Source organism: Cervus canadensis, chromosome 8, assembly GCF_019320065.1.
Source record: "Cervus canadensis isolate Bull #8, Minnesota chromosome 8, ASM1932006v1, whole genome shotgun sequence".
NCBI lineage: Eukaryota > Metazoa > Chordata > Mammalia > Artiodactyla > Cervidae > Cervus > Cervus canadensis.
The window spans coordinates 32,626,674-32,641,854 of record NC_057393.1 but is presented as its reverse complement, the minus strand read 5'-3'; the positions used below and the strand labels follow the sequence as shown (position 1 = coordinate 32,641,854).

Genomic DNA, 15,181 nt, shown 5'->3' with positions numbered 1-15,181 from the left:
CTAATAAAATAAGAATCGTTAAGGCAGCTGAATGAGTAACTCTTCTTTAGTTAGTAAATGTGAAGATTTCAAAAAGGTATGAAATCTGTTCATAGTAGCAACGAAGGACTCAGGGTTTTTGCCTATTTTTTCCTCTGGTTCCTTTTTAATAAATTAGACATAAGTATCAAATATGGAAGAGGAGAGAGTATGTGAATAAATGTAGTACTGAGGCTCTCAAAGACTGCATATTCTAAGTTTCCTCCTTATTTCTGATTAAATAAATTACCTCATTAAATTAAAGCAAGCCTCAGGGCATGTTATAATAATTCATAAAGTTACAGGCCATGCCACTGTGGTTTAAACTTAATTTTATAATTAAACCCCAAGGAATAATACAGAAAAAAAATGTAAATGCATATACCTATTTTCAACAATAGGGAAAAACATCCTAAGAACAACAGAATTTAACAAATCAAAATTAAACATTACATTCAAAATATTATCTTTAAAATATCTCATTTTACACTCTCTTCCCAAAAGGCTAAAAATATCAGAGGGCCATTACTACTCATTTCATACATGTAGACAATAAAGTTAAAATTGGAGTAAACAACTTTACTAAAATCAATAGAGTAAAAGAAACAGGATTAAAATTCAAAGCTTCTGATTACAAGATCCATGCTCTATTCAGACATCAAGACACCTAATCAAAGATCCTGCAAAAATTCAATTACTCAGGTGTCTGCCCACCAGGTAAAAATGTCCATGCAGGAAATACCTGCTGGGACAAACTTCACAGAGAAAAATAAAACGTATAAACACACTCTTGGGCAATGATAAAACAAATAATAAATAGCTACAGGGGATTTTCACCCCCACCCCCAATTTTAACAAGTCTTTGACTTAAAATTTTAAACCGCACTAAACAGGTGTTGAGAGGATGAAGCAATACTACACTGACACACACTGAGCCAACAGCACAAACGTGAACTGGAGACTTTACACGTAATTCTTAAGTATCCATACAGCCCATTACATCTCTGCACCTCTGGAAATGACTCCATTAGGAATCAATGAAGGCTTTCCCCAAACACATTATGTCCAATCACTAAAAGATTTATTAGAAAACACCTTTCAGAAATAAATATGGTAAGGAAATGTAATTTTATTAACAAGATTCATGAATATTTTATAAATATTCAAAACAAATCTTTGTTACTATTATACTTTTCTAAATATAATACACATAACTTAAAGATAAAAACATCTTTTAGAGTCTGGAGCAGTGGATCTCAAACAAGGGTGATTACCGATGTTTAAAAATGTTTCGACTGTCCCAACTGGGACGTGCCACTGGCATCTAGAGGGTAGAGGCCAGGAGCTCTGCTCAGCGTCCCACCATGTACAAGACAGCCCACCCCCACACCCTGGCAAAGAATCATCTGGACCCAACATCAATAACGCCAATGTTGAGAAATCCTCGTCTACAGTCTAACTTTTATCACAAGGACTATTACGGTTTACGTACCTTTGAATTTAATATCCAGACCACTAAATTCCAATTCAACTCCTTGAAGTGCTTCTCCCAGAGTTTCATGGTAATGACTGATACTTTTTTTTGACCCCACACAGAATGGAAGTGAAAAGTACTTATATGTCTCTTGGCGATTATGGTAGGGCCCAACAGTATTCATCCATAAGACAACTTCCTCTTTATCCTGATACTGAAACAAACCAAAAAAGCAAGTAAGAATATGTTTTCTTAAAAAACCTAATTCAAGTTAAGGGCATATTTTGCTATTTATTCTAAACAAAAATGTACTATCTCAGTTTTGGAAGCTTTAAAATAAAATGCTGGAAGCTTGTTTCAAAATGATGATCAGTTTCTACACATTAAAAATGAAATTTGGTGAATTTTAAAATGATGTATTCTGATTATGGTCTCAGGCAGATTCATGTTTTCCAGACTTTGTTTCATAGAAGATACAGTTTAAATAAACTCCAATAACCTGTAAGAATATGTTTATACTTAATATTTACACTATCACATAATGATAAACCTAGAACCGACATGATTCACTATGCTAACGTGGACAAAGGAGGAGGAAACAAAATCAGTAGTTTATCCAGAACCTAATCACTGGAAACTCCAAAAATCTAATGTTGTCAGCAAGCACAAATAAACTCTCACCTCCCGCCCCCCCCACAATCATTGGTCAAAAGGAGGAAATGACCAAAGAGGAAGAGAAAGCCATACTATGCAACCTCCACAACTCATCCAAGTCATCATTCTATCTTTCCCTTTATCAGCCTGAAACACAGCTACTGCATGCAAATTTCTTTGAATAAACAATTATGGCTTTACCCATCAGTGAATACTTTACGTAGCTAAACTTGTGCTGTGGTCCAATGACTTTGGGTGACTTCACCTTTCCAGGGTCCAACTGGGGAACTGCCAAAGATTTCTAAGATCTCCTCAAGTTTAAAATTCCAATGATTCTATGAAGAGTGGTTACCTGAGTGATTTTAAAACTAATAATCCTAATTAGCAATATAAATGAAAGACAACATAAGACGCAGCTTGTCAACTAACAGTGCAGAACTTATATCACCAAACAACTATTTACTGAGTACCTACTATGTGCCAATAATTGTGTTCACAACTGAGACAGCTTTGAACAAGACACATTTCCTGCCCTACTAGAGCTTAGAGCCTAAACAAAAAGATGGACACTGAATGAGCAATTATAATCAGGCAGTGTGCTATGGAGCATATAAAAGAGAAACCTATCCAACCAGCCCAAATACCAAACATTACTCCCAGTCCTCCATCTAATGGCTTCCCTCATAGCTCAGTTGGTAAAGAATCCTCCTGCAATGCAGGAGACCCCAGTTCGATTACTGGGTCAGGAAGATCCGCTGGAGAAGGGATAGGCTATCCACTCCAATATTCTTGGGCTTCCCTTGTGGCTCAGCTGGTAAAGAATCCACCCGCAATGTGGGAGACCTGGGTTTAATCCCTGGGTTGGGAAGATCCCCTGGAGAAGGGAAAGGCTACCCACTCCAGTATTCTGGCCTGAAGAATTCCACGGACTATACATAAACAGTCCATGGGGTCACAAAGAGTCAGACACAACTGAGGGACTTCCACTTCACTTTTCCTCCATCTAAAATGAATAAACATTTTCCACCAAAATCCAACATCTCCAAAACAAACTCATCCCACCCAAACACAACCCCTCAAAACTTTTTCTAATGGTATTATCCTCTCAGACACGGAGACTCAATCTCCAAGTTCCCCTGCATCCAAAAACCGTTGACTTGTCTATTCTTATATAAGGCATCTGCCTCTTTTGATTCATACCACCATCAAACTAGGACTTAGATCTAATCACCTTCAAACATGATGTCTCACTGTCCTAAGACATCATTCAGGTACCTCATCAAGGAAATAAAAAACTACCTGACTTTTTGAATACATGACACGTGTACTAAGAATAGTACTAGGTGTTAATGCTATAAAGGTAAATCTTGTCCTATAAGTAGTTCACAGTCCAAAGTGGATCCAGAAAAGTCAATGATTAACAGTGAAGAAGTAAGTGTTACAATTAAGATAAAAAGAGTTATTGTAGCAACAGTAAAAGAATGATTATTTTTGCTTTGGCACAGAAGGATTGGGATGAATAACAATATGGAAAATCACAAGCTGTTTCAAGTGAATCCAGAAAAACTGTAGATAATCTTTAAGTACAAAGAAACCAATCAAAGGTCTTAATGTACCCACAGATCCCATTCATAACTACTCTTGTTACTTTAGGGGCTTGAAAAAATACATATGACATCACCCTTCTGTCCAGTGTTTAAGGTCGCACTGCACTAATCAATCAAGGTATTCCTTTCTGCACAGATACAGATACAGCATAACAAGTCTCAGAACAGTTCTCTAAACCAATCACTATCCACTGAACAGAGCTGGTATTATAATAGAATTGAAACCTGTTCACAGAGTAGAAAGCTTTTTGCATAGTATCATGTACACAAAAAAATATTTAATAAATATGATGACAAAACACTGAAGAAAGGCTGAAATGAAAGGTCGTTAGCAACTTAGAAGAAGTTTCAAGTATGTGCACTGAATGCAATAGTATCCTTTGAAAGAAGGAGAGGTAATCACATGTATCCATTCAGGATTATAACCCTGAAAGAGAGGAACTATTCTTGTCATTAATTCTGCTGAGAGTCTGCAGGAATTTTGTAAACGTAACAACTTGTGAAAATAAACAGAACACCTTCTCTATAAATCCTAATGCTCATATTCCTTTAAAAATAGACAAAAACATTAACACTCGTTAAAATAGAGCATTCATTTATTTCACACAGATTGAAACATAAGACTAAAATAATTTAAGGGTCATAGTGTGTGTTAACTACACATTCTGACGTCACTCATTTTAAACACTCATGAAACCTTAATGCGGTAGTAGAGTTCTGATGACATGATGCAAATTGTACTATAACAAAATGTGTACAATTCTGTAGCCTAGGATTCCTTCTGGGAAGAGGACTAAAGCAGGGATTGGGGGAAAAATAATATATATATGTTATATAGACATAAACACGCATACACATACACACACCGATTAGGGCGAATATTAAGGTTAAAAATGTTTCTTTTACATTGCTTCTTATACAGACCACAAATTTCAAGAATTTAAAATGTTTACTTTTCATTATAGTTTTTGATTATCCCTGAGAATAAGTATTTCCAAAGGGCAGAGTTCTTTTTCGAGAGAGAAAAATGTGTCTTAAAAGATCTTGAAATAAGAAAATACCAAAAGGAAGAAAGGTTTTAAGGAGAAAAACCTTTCCTTCCGCTAAGCTGCTAGAAAAGTCCCTGGGCTCCCCAACTTGGTGGGAAGACAGGACTGGTAAGACTCTCCCCTCCACCTGTGGAGGTCACAAGTGTGAATCGCTTAGTCATGTCCAACTCTTTGCGACCCCATGGACTGTAGCCCGCCAGGCTCCCCTGTCCATTAAATTCTCCAGGCAAGAATACTGGAGTGGGTTGCCATTCCCTTCTGCAGGGGATCTTCCCAACCCATGATCAAATCCAGGTCTCCAGCATTGCAGGCAGATTCTTTACCATCTGAGACACCAGTGGTGCAGCCAAAAGGCTAGTCTAACCTGCTTTCAAAACATCCCATGTCTTAGCAAGCTCTTTATAAATACTTTCCTCGGAAAAACTGAGTTGCCAAAGAGCAAGATGGAATTTAATAACTTACCTGCAGGATATAATCAGAAGAGGGGGAGAGAAAAAGTAAAGCAAGCATAGCAGTGGATCAGAGGTTCCCTGAACACGGGGGTGGTTCCTTCCATGAGGCTTCTTGTTAAGGACATACCATGTTCTGGGTGCAGTTCTAAGGTCTTTATATATACAAATATTTAATGTCTCAAAGCTTTATAAGACAGCTCCTATGAGTTTCCCCATTTTACAGATTCGAAAAAACTAGAAAGAGATGTTACACAATTTGTCCAAGATCATTCTAATTTGCATCGCGTTTATAAATTTAGGACTACACTTTTGCTAATCCCTAATCAGCTTCAGTTAACTGAAGAGCAAAAACTAAATAAAGGAATCTGGGGAAAGTACAGCTGTACAAAGCACCTAAGGAAGTGCTAAACAATGAACAACTTTTCCATTTGAGCCTTTAATCTGCCCAACAGTAAAAAAAAAAAAAAAAAAAAAACAACCTTCCTAAGAAGCTCCTTGTGCTTTAATCTCAAAAGCAATGACCTTTGTTCTCAAGACGTCACCAATGTTGGGTCTCTCATTTAAATACGGTTTATGTGCTGGGACAGTGCAGGTACAGAAGTTTCCCTCCTTGACAGACATGGTGAATTACCTTTTCTCAGGAGGAACACTTCAGGAGATAATGTTACTGATGATCTCATGTAAAATCCGAATAAAGAAATCAGAATTTATGTAGACAGGCAAAGAACTGAAGACTCAGACTAAGTTCCCAAATGCCAATACTTTTATAAGATGAGGGAAAAGATATATGCTTACTTTAAAATACATATCTGAGAAAGCAAAATCCAGTTCTGAAATGTTTCAAAAATCACAGTTTCAATGCCTTTTAATTATTTAAAACACATACATCAGAATGCAAATACAAACAAATTATTAGTGTATTTTTGGATACCTCTTGAGATAACTGCTCTCTCTCAAAATAACCCTATCCCTAAATAAACTTTTAGTCTTCCATAGAGTACAGCTGAAAATAGGACAATGAATTCTGGCACTTCCTAAAACTAGATCTATATTAAAACACTCACAAATTCACTTGTAGTAAACAGTTTATCCTCTTTATAAATCTTCACATATGTTTTAAGAGTTCCATACTCCCAACAGAGATAAAGACTAAAGGCTTCCATTTGTCTAAGCAAACATCTTTTTTCTAACCCAGTGGTGTAATAGTGCTTATGGCAGATTTTGAGAATAGGCTATCCTAAGCACAGAGCGGGTCCTTCCAACATTACCTATACGAGGTACAATGGGCCACAAAGAAATGGAATTGTAAGCTAGGAAGGGCCCCTAAGACACAACATCCCCAAGACCATGCATTTTAAATGAACAATGGTCTGCATTAAGCAACAGGGTTATCAAACTTCCAACCTTTCATATTCTTACCCCTGGCAGCTCCCCAATTACTCAAGTCACTCAACAAGCACTGATTAAATACCACTTGTGCTAAGCACAGAGCCTGGTATATGACAGACCCAGAAAAAAATTTTTTGATTTTGTGACCTTGAGGCAACAGAGCTCAAAATAAGTCAAGGCTTCAGTGTAAATGATAAAATGCTTTTAAGATTCCTGTGCCATTGACTGTTGGTTTTTTTATGCTGATATTTTTACATAGTATTACTATGGAAATTATATGTACAAGACAGGTGGAAAAAACAAGGACTAGAAATCATGTAGCTCAGACTCTTCCTGTGGCCCTGGGCTAGCCACTGGGCCTCTTCAGGTCATTAGGAAAATGAGTCTTGAATTCAATGGTCCTAAGTCTTTCCAGCTCTAAAATTCTCAATTTGCAATCTTTCTAATGAGTCCTCAGGAAGCTTAGGAGACATGATAATCTAACTCTAGTTGTTTCCGAGTGCTCCAACTTTCAGAAATCCAAATAAGCATGAGCCATAACCTATACACCTTTCACTCTTAAATGTTCTTTTTATGACTCTTCAATCATTTATTAAGAACCTGTCTTTCATGAAAGTATTCTTTAATTTTTATTTAAGAGTATGTTCCGTAATTTAAAAACTGAAAGGAACTCATTTTATATATTCTGCATGTGTATATATTCCAGAAGACAGCAGCATGTTTCCTTCCCATTATTCTCCTGAGAATATTAAGAGCATTGGACAAATAAGCACATAAAAAAATACCGTATGACTCAAATGGTCAGCTGAATCCTAATCCAGTAGGTAAAGTAAGAGAAATCAAGGGCTTTGAGGAACTGCATTAAGTAGTTGGTTGCTCTGTCTTAGGATCAGTTACATAATTTGTGGGGCCCAGCACAAAATAAACAAGCAAGACTCCTTTCTAAACAAGTACTAAGAATTTCAAATGGTGACAGCACAGCCTTCAGCTAAGCAGTCTCTATGTCTTGCACACACTAAGTGGCTGCAGGGGTCACATGCCCACTTCCGTCCCTCTTTAACACTAAACCAAACACAACCTCAGTAACAATTCCCTATGAAACCAGGCTTACCCAAACATTTCTTTTAAGCACTTAGAAGTATTTTCAATACCGAAAATAACTCAATTTGAAACCAACTGTTTTACTGTCCTATTTTTTAAGGATAAAAGGCTGTAGAGCATATCCTATGAGAGTGTAGGCGACTATTAATTCAGTTTGCCTGAGTTCAAATCCTACCTCTACCTGTACTAGCTGTGCAGCCTCAGGCAAGTAACTTCTTCGCCATCCCATTCTCTCATCTATGCAGAGGACATAATCCCATTCATTTCACAAGATTATCAATACATGTTTAAAATACAAGTTAATACATATTAAGTACTTAGGACAGTGCCTACCACATATTGCTACAAAAGCTTAGCTATTATTTCTATCTAGAAACTGTCTTCACAGAAAGTTAATCTTAAGGGCAAACTCTAACTTTTAGATGGTTCTTTGGTTAACAATCCAATTTCATAAGTATTTATTAAACACTTACTCAGTAACCTTCCCTTGACAATTTTTCTCTCCCTTCAGTATCATTCTGTCTTCATTAGCTACTTTTGCCTTCTTGGTGGAAAAAAAAAAGTCACTTGACCATACCCTTTTCAGTATTATTATCGGTTTGAGGTGAATGTCTAGTTTTCAAAAATATTTTCAATAAACTTTTAAGAAATAAAATATCTTGGCTAATAACCAAAAAATATATAATGACACTTAAATTTTTTACATATATCTTCATGCTATTTTCCCTATAATTTTTAAATACCTAAAGTTTTAAAATAGGTATTAACAAGTGAGAGCAGTTCAATGTAAACATGACTGAAATAAAAGAGTCAACATTTTTTTGTCCAACAATTTTCTCATACATGACGTATTCTCTCAAAAACCTTTTATCAAGTATTTTACATTCAATTTCTGGTTTTAAAATATTAAACGTTCCTGCCATAAAATTTCAGTTAAATTGGCACTTACATTTAAAATTTGTATATTAATCTTTTTATTCACCTCCAATTTGTAGCATTTTAATTAATGTTTTTTTTCCCTATTACAGCGGTTTATATAAAACACAATATAAAAAGGGGTTTCCCTGATAGCTCAGTTGGTAAAGAAGCTCCCTGCAATGCAGGAGACCCCAGTTCCATTCCTGGGCTGGGAAGATCCAATGGAGAAGGATAGGCCACCCACTCCAGTATCTCGGGCTTCCTTTATGGCTCAGCTGGTAAAGAATCCGCCTGCAATGCGGGAGACCTGGGTTCGATCCTTGGGTTGGGAAGATCCCCTGCAGAAGGGAAAAGCTACCCACTCCAGTATTCTGTTCTGGAGAATTCCATGGACCGTATAATTTCCACGGGGTCGCAGAAAGTCGGACACGACTGAGCGACTTTCACTTTCATAATATAAAAGTAAAATACTACTCTTAAGCTTATATGCCTGTACGGTGGAACTAAAGAGACAATTCCGAGTTTTATATGGTAACTTTTCCAAAGTGCTCAAAAAAAACTGTTAAAATATTAGTACTCGTTGGCCAAAAGAATGCCCATTGGAAATGAACACTTCTTACTCTTTGAGACAAGTTTTAAACTATTTAACCTGCGAATAAAACTATCTTAAGGTGAAAAGTCACAAATACAGTACAAAAACGTCCCCGGCTCCGGACTTAAAAAATATACAGATAAGAAGTTGCTGTGTCTGAAGTTGCTGTACCTTAAAGTTTAGAATTCGTGTTAACTAAATGAAGAGCACAGCTAACCTACAGACTTCTCTGGTCGCTTTATTTCCTCACTTGTCAGAAATGACAGAAGACTTTCAGATTTAGTACTACACAATCTCTCATGCAAAGTCATATCATTAATGAGTTAAGGTCTAAAAACACAAACTACTCACACTCACCCTCTAATTTACATGACTTTACTGCCCTGCTCACACCTACCATTACGAAAGCCAGTGAATTACATTCCTAAGTGAAAGTCACAAGAGTCGTTAATATCCAAGCTTTAACGTTGAAAATGCCAATTAAACGAACAGTCGACGATTTTAGGCTAAATGCAAAGCCGACTGTTCCCAGCAAGACAAGAGGGCAACTTAAGACCCTGCACAATCAGAAGCTGCCCTAGAGACCACTGGGACGCGAGCCTCATCTCGGGGCCAGAAGAGGTAAGGAGAAAGTTACAAGGCCTCCAAGGCGGATGCCGGTGGCTGAGCGCCTGTACACGTGTAAAGTGCTCTTCACCTCAAGTTTATCAAGGTTGTCCCCACGCCAGGGTTAGATTCCGGTTTGGGCAGGAGGGGGAAATCAAGGCCGGTGAGCACCATTAAGTGGTGGATATTTCCTGATTAGGGTATGACGAGTAATACGTGGTGCATCCATCTTCCGCCGTGTCGTAGCCCCCCAGCAGCACGGGCGCAGCTCCCTTCCCTGGGGGACACCAGCCCCGAGACTGGCTGCCTGCGGCCCCCACTGCCGCGGCCAAGTGAGCCCCGACCCTCAGACTCCACTTCTTTCCCGGCTCCCGGGGCCCCGGGACTCAGAGGTTCGGCGCCATTTAGGTCCGGGTTGGGGAAAGGAGGCCCAGGCACTCGAGAGTGGAGTCCTGTCCCGGTAGCACACGGAAATGCCTCCTCCCCGCTCCCGGGGTTCCTGCTCCGCCAGGCCCAACCGGAAGGCGGCCGCGGGGCTCGGCCGGGGAGCCGAGCCGTCCAGGCCGCGCCGGGCCTGCCGAGGCGGCGGGCCGCGGAGAGCGGGCGGAGGCGGCCGCGCCGGCAGGGAGCGCTTCTTCTCACCGTGTGCTCGTGCTCGTCCGCCCGGGCCCGGGGCAGCAGCAGCAGCAACAGCGCGGCGGCCGCCGCCACGCCGGGAGCGCCCGGCAGCGGCCTCATCCTCCGCGCTCCCACCGGCCCGGCGCCGGCCCACCGACTCCTCCTCCGCCGCCGCCTCCGCCGCGGCCGATTCGCATCCACGGGGCGCGGACAGACGCACGGGGCCCGGGCCCAGCCGCTTGCTCCTCCGCGCCGCCGCCGTCACCGCCCGCTCCGGAGCCTCCCCCGCCCCCCGCGCCTCCCTGCCTCTTCCTCTGACTCAGCCACGTCATCCGGCCACCCCGGCACACGCCGGAAGTGCCTCGCGACGCGGGGCCGCAACCGCCGCCGGCCGCCCCGCCCGGGAGGCGCGAGTCCGTGGCCGCTGAGGGCCGCCCGAGGGTCCGGCCGGTCCGCCCGCCGGCTCCCAAGGTTGGCGGCACGCATACTGGCCCCAGCCTCGCGCCCCTCGCGGCTGCCTGGCCCTCAGCGTAGGGCCGAAGCCGCCTCTGTTCTAGTTGTGCGACCTGGGTCAAAACGCCCAACTGTTCCTGGCCTCATTTTCCTCGGCTGTAAAGTGGGGTAATAGTCTGACCTGCCCCCTCTCGCTTGCGGGAATCAGATCGAAGAACCCACACAGGCGCTCGGCTCCCGCCGAGAATGAATCACCAGCTCCATAATCGTCATTAAGGGAGATTGCTAAACTGGTGCCGGGTTGGACGAGTGTGATAAAATCCCTGAATATTTTTGAACATCTAGTCAATCTTTTTAAAATTCTTGTTAGTTTATTTGTTGAATCGCCCGTCCACAGATAGAAACACCTCTTAGAATCTAAGCTTCTCTCCTAAGCAGAGATCCTGTTCACTGACATGTACTAGAACGGTGTCAGGCCCATTGTGGAAACTAGAAAGTTATTTGTCAAATATATACCTGAATATACAACTGCACAGTCCTCTAAGCCAAACATCTGGACCCTGGAGTCGAGTTGTCTCTATCACCCATCAGCAGTCAACAAGTTCTAGCATTTGTTATCTTAGAAATATCTAAAGAATTAATTTTTCCTCTCCCCTCCTAGTAACAGCCAGTTGTCTACACCTCCCTCACCATGTATTGCAACAACCTCCTAACAGGATCCTTTTTACTGGTCTTCCTTACCTATTTATCCTCCCCAACAGGTACCAGAGGGATTCTTCTATAAAGAAACCTGACTGTATCACTGCCTTGCTTAAAATACTCCTTGTATATTGTTTACATAAATCAAGAAATCACAGCTAATGTTTTCATCTGCCAGGCACTATTCTGAGCACTTCACATGTATTGACTCCAATCCTTAGGCAACGGGCACTGTTTGTTCATTTTACAGAAATGGTAACAGAAGCACAGAGGGGTTAAGTAGTTACTGAAGGACTTGATCCAAGCATCTGACTTCAGAATCAGTCTTTTGTTTTTAATATTTATTTTTATTTATGTATTATTTGGCTGTATTCGGTCTTCATTGCAGCACTTGGTTTTTTTATTTGCAGCATATGAACACTTAGTTGTGGCACGTGGGATTTAGTTCCCCACCAGGGATCGAATCTGGGCCCCCTGCATTGGGAGTGTGGAGTCTTAGCCATTGAACCACCAAGAAAGCCCCAGAATCATTATTTCTTACTACTTATGGACCGCCATCCATACAATCATTTTAAGAAATGAAGTAGACTTGTATACACTGGCATGGAATGATAGCCAAGAGACAATTTTAAGTGAAAAAATTTGCAAGTATAGATTAATTCCATTTTGAATGATATTAGTCTAACCACAGAAAATAATCTGAAAGATTATGACTCAAACCACTAACAGTGTACATGACTGCCAATATTTGAGTGTTTTATACAGTGGGTATGTGCTATCTGTGTAATTAGAAAAAAAATTCCTTCCTAAAGGATAATCCTATTAGCATGCAACTGAGGAATCAGTTCCCAATTTATCTCCTCAGCTTTACCTCCCACTGATCTCTGCTCAGGCTGAAAGTGAAAGTGACATGGGTCTTTGCGACCTCATGGACAGTAACCTGCAGCAGGCTCCTCTGTCCATGGGATTTTCTAGGCAAGAGTACTGGAGTGGGTTGCCATTTGCTTCTCCAGGGAATCTTCCCGATCCAGGGATCGAACCCAGGTCTCCCGCATTGTAGACAGGCGCTTTACCATCTGAGCCAGCAGGAAAGTCCTGCTGTCTGCTCAGACTACATCCCTGTATTTCCCAAATACAACAGATTCTTTTATACCTCTGTACCTTTGCTCTTGTTTTTTTAATTTTTATTGCAGATAGTTGATTTACAATGTTATATTAGTTTTTGCTGTACAGCAAAGTGACTCGGTTGTATATACACATTCATCCACTCTTTTTTAGATTCTTCAATGTTCCCTTTGCCTAGAATGGAAACGAATGGACAACCTTTATTTACTCATTTTCCTGGCCTAAATGAATGACCTCTTCAGTGAAACTTTGCATGATGCCCTCAGGAAGTTAAGTATCCCTTCTTCAGGATTCCAGCTGCATTTATGTCATAAAATAATTTATGTCATAATTACCATAGTCTCACATCCTCTTCTATACTGCATTCTGACCCTTTTTGATGGCATCCACTACCATTTGTTTATATCTGTCCCAGCTGTTGGGACAGTGCTTGTCACATCATAGACATTCAATAACTATTTACTGAAGACATACATAAGTGAAAAGTCAAATAGCACAGAAGCACTCAAAGAACACTTTCCAAATAGTCTAAGAGGCATCACAAAGGCAGTACCTGATTAATTGCTGAATGAATCACACACCAGTAATTGCAACAGAGGTCAGAGGAGGTGTCTTATCCATCTTTGTATATCCCTCAGAGCACCTAGCACTGTGACTTGCTCATAGTGTAAGCTCAGTGAATGCTCCGTGAATGAATAATCACAGCTCTTGAATCAAGTGATGATGGGCAATTGAAGAATAAGCAGTGTAAGTGCTGAATTAAGATGGATGAGTAGTTTCTTGGTTAACATCCATCACCAGCCTCCACAGATTTGAGGCATTAAGCATTTGCTCCGTATTGTCAGGAGCACTAGGTTGGCGATTGCTTGAGGGTGGGGATAACAGGGCTTCCCTGGCGGCTCAGACTGTAAAAAAATCTGCCCATAATGCAGGAGACTCAGGTTCAATCTCTGGGTTGGGAAGGTCCCCTGGAGAAGGAAATGGCAGCCCACTCCAGTATTCTTGCCGGGAGAATTCCATGGACAGAGGAGCTTGGTGGGCTACAGTCCATGGGGGTCACAAAGAATCGTACACAACTGAGTGAGGGAGGACACAAGAAAAAGTATTCATTTGAGGAGTGTAGACTTAGAACTAGGAAACGCTACACACATAACAGACAATAGGCGTAACAGTGTACAAAAAAAGAATTGCACAAAATGTGACCAACAGTGCAAATGTTCAAAAGGCAATATGAACAATGAGCAAGAAGAGAAAAGCAGACCCTGTTTTGGCAGCCTATTTGGTAAAGTTTAATGAGGGAAAGAGCATGTAGGGCCATTAATGCAAAGAGTGTTTATTGAACATCTGTTATGTGCCAGGAACTCTGGTAGGTACAAGGAAATGATGATAAATAGCTTTAGGTGTTAAAAGTCTGATAACGAGTAGGCTTGGGAAGAAGGAATAGGAGATAAAGTAATTAGAGGAAAAGGAATATGGCTTCAAAGATTTTTGGAGCCTGATGACCTCAAGGCTCAAAAATCACTAGTGCTAGGCTTCCCTGGTGGTCCAGTGGTTAAGACTCTGCCTTGCAACGCAGTGGACACCAGTTCGATCCCTGGTCTGGGAAGATCCCACATGCCATGGGGCAACTAAGCCCACGCACCACTTAATTTCTAACCCTGTGCTCTGGAGCCTGCAAGCCGCAGCTACTGAAGCCATGTGCCTAGAGCCTGTGCTCTCCAACAAGAGAAGCCGCCACAATAAGAAGTCCACACACAATAACTAGAGAGTATCCCCCGCTCTCCACAGAGAAGGCCCATGCACAGCAACAAAGATCCAAACAAAGCACAGCAAAAAATAAATAAATTTTTAAAAAAATCATTAGTACTCAAGGGCACCATCAAAATCAAGGTTGTTCTGCCAAACTGGGGACTGAAAAACATTGATAAATCTTATTTCATCAGTTTCTTCATCTAGATTTATGACCTCATTCCCTGACACCAAAAATATTGAGGGGGAAAATGCCAGTGAAAGGCCCATACCCATATATCACTCAGTCGTGTCCGACTCTGTGACCCAGTGGACTGTGTAGCCCACCAGGCTCCTCCATCCATGGGATTCTCCAGGCAAGAATACTGGAGTGGGTTGCCATTTCCTCCTCCAGGGGGTCTTCCTGACCCAGGGATTGAACTCAGGTCTCCCGCATTGCAGGGCGGGACTTTAACCTCTGAGCCACCAGGGAAGCCCAGTGAAAGGCAACCCCTCCCAAATGGTTGTAAAACCTCTTTTTTCTGGTCCTTCTAATAAGGCTCAATTGGTTAAAGAGTTTATGACTACCGAATGATCCAGAAAACCACAGTTTCAATCTTTTATTTTTGGTAAACATGACCGTCAGAAGTTTTGGTCTATAGATGACAAAATATCTTCTGATTTCCATCCTCAGCTAC

The 15,181-nt window shown here is 41.0% G+C and overlaps 1 protein-coding gene across 1 annotated transcript in view; it reads right to left on the bottom strand.

Annotated features, from left to right (window-relative positions):
- The window catches only part of TM9SF3 (transmembrane 9 superfamily member 3), a 57,713-nt gene extending 46,925 nt beyond the window's left edge, over positions 1-10,788 (bottom strand). The window contains exons 1-2 of the mRNA XM_043475854.1: positions 10,503-10,788; positions 1,511-1,706 (exon numbers count right to left, since the gene is read on the bottom strand). Coding sequence (XP_043331789.1) covers positions 1,511-1,706; positions 10,503-10,598 — 292 coding nt within the window. The 5' untranslated portion in view covers positions 10,599-10,788. The remainder of the gene's footprint in view (positions 1-1,510; positions 1,707-10,502) is intronic.
- Between the last annotated feature and the right edge of the window lie 4,393 nt (positions 10,789-15,181).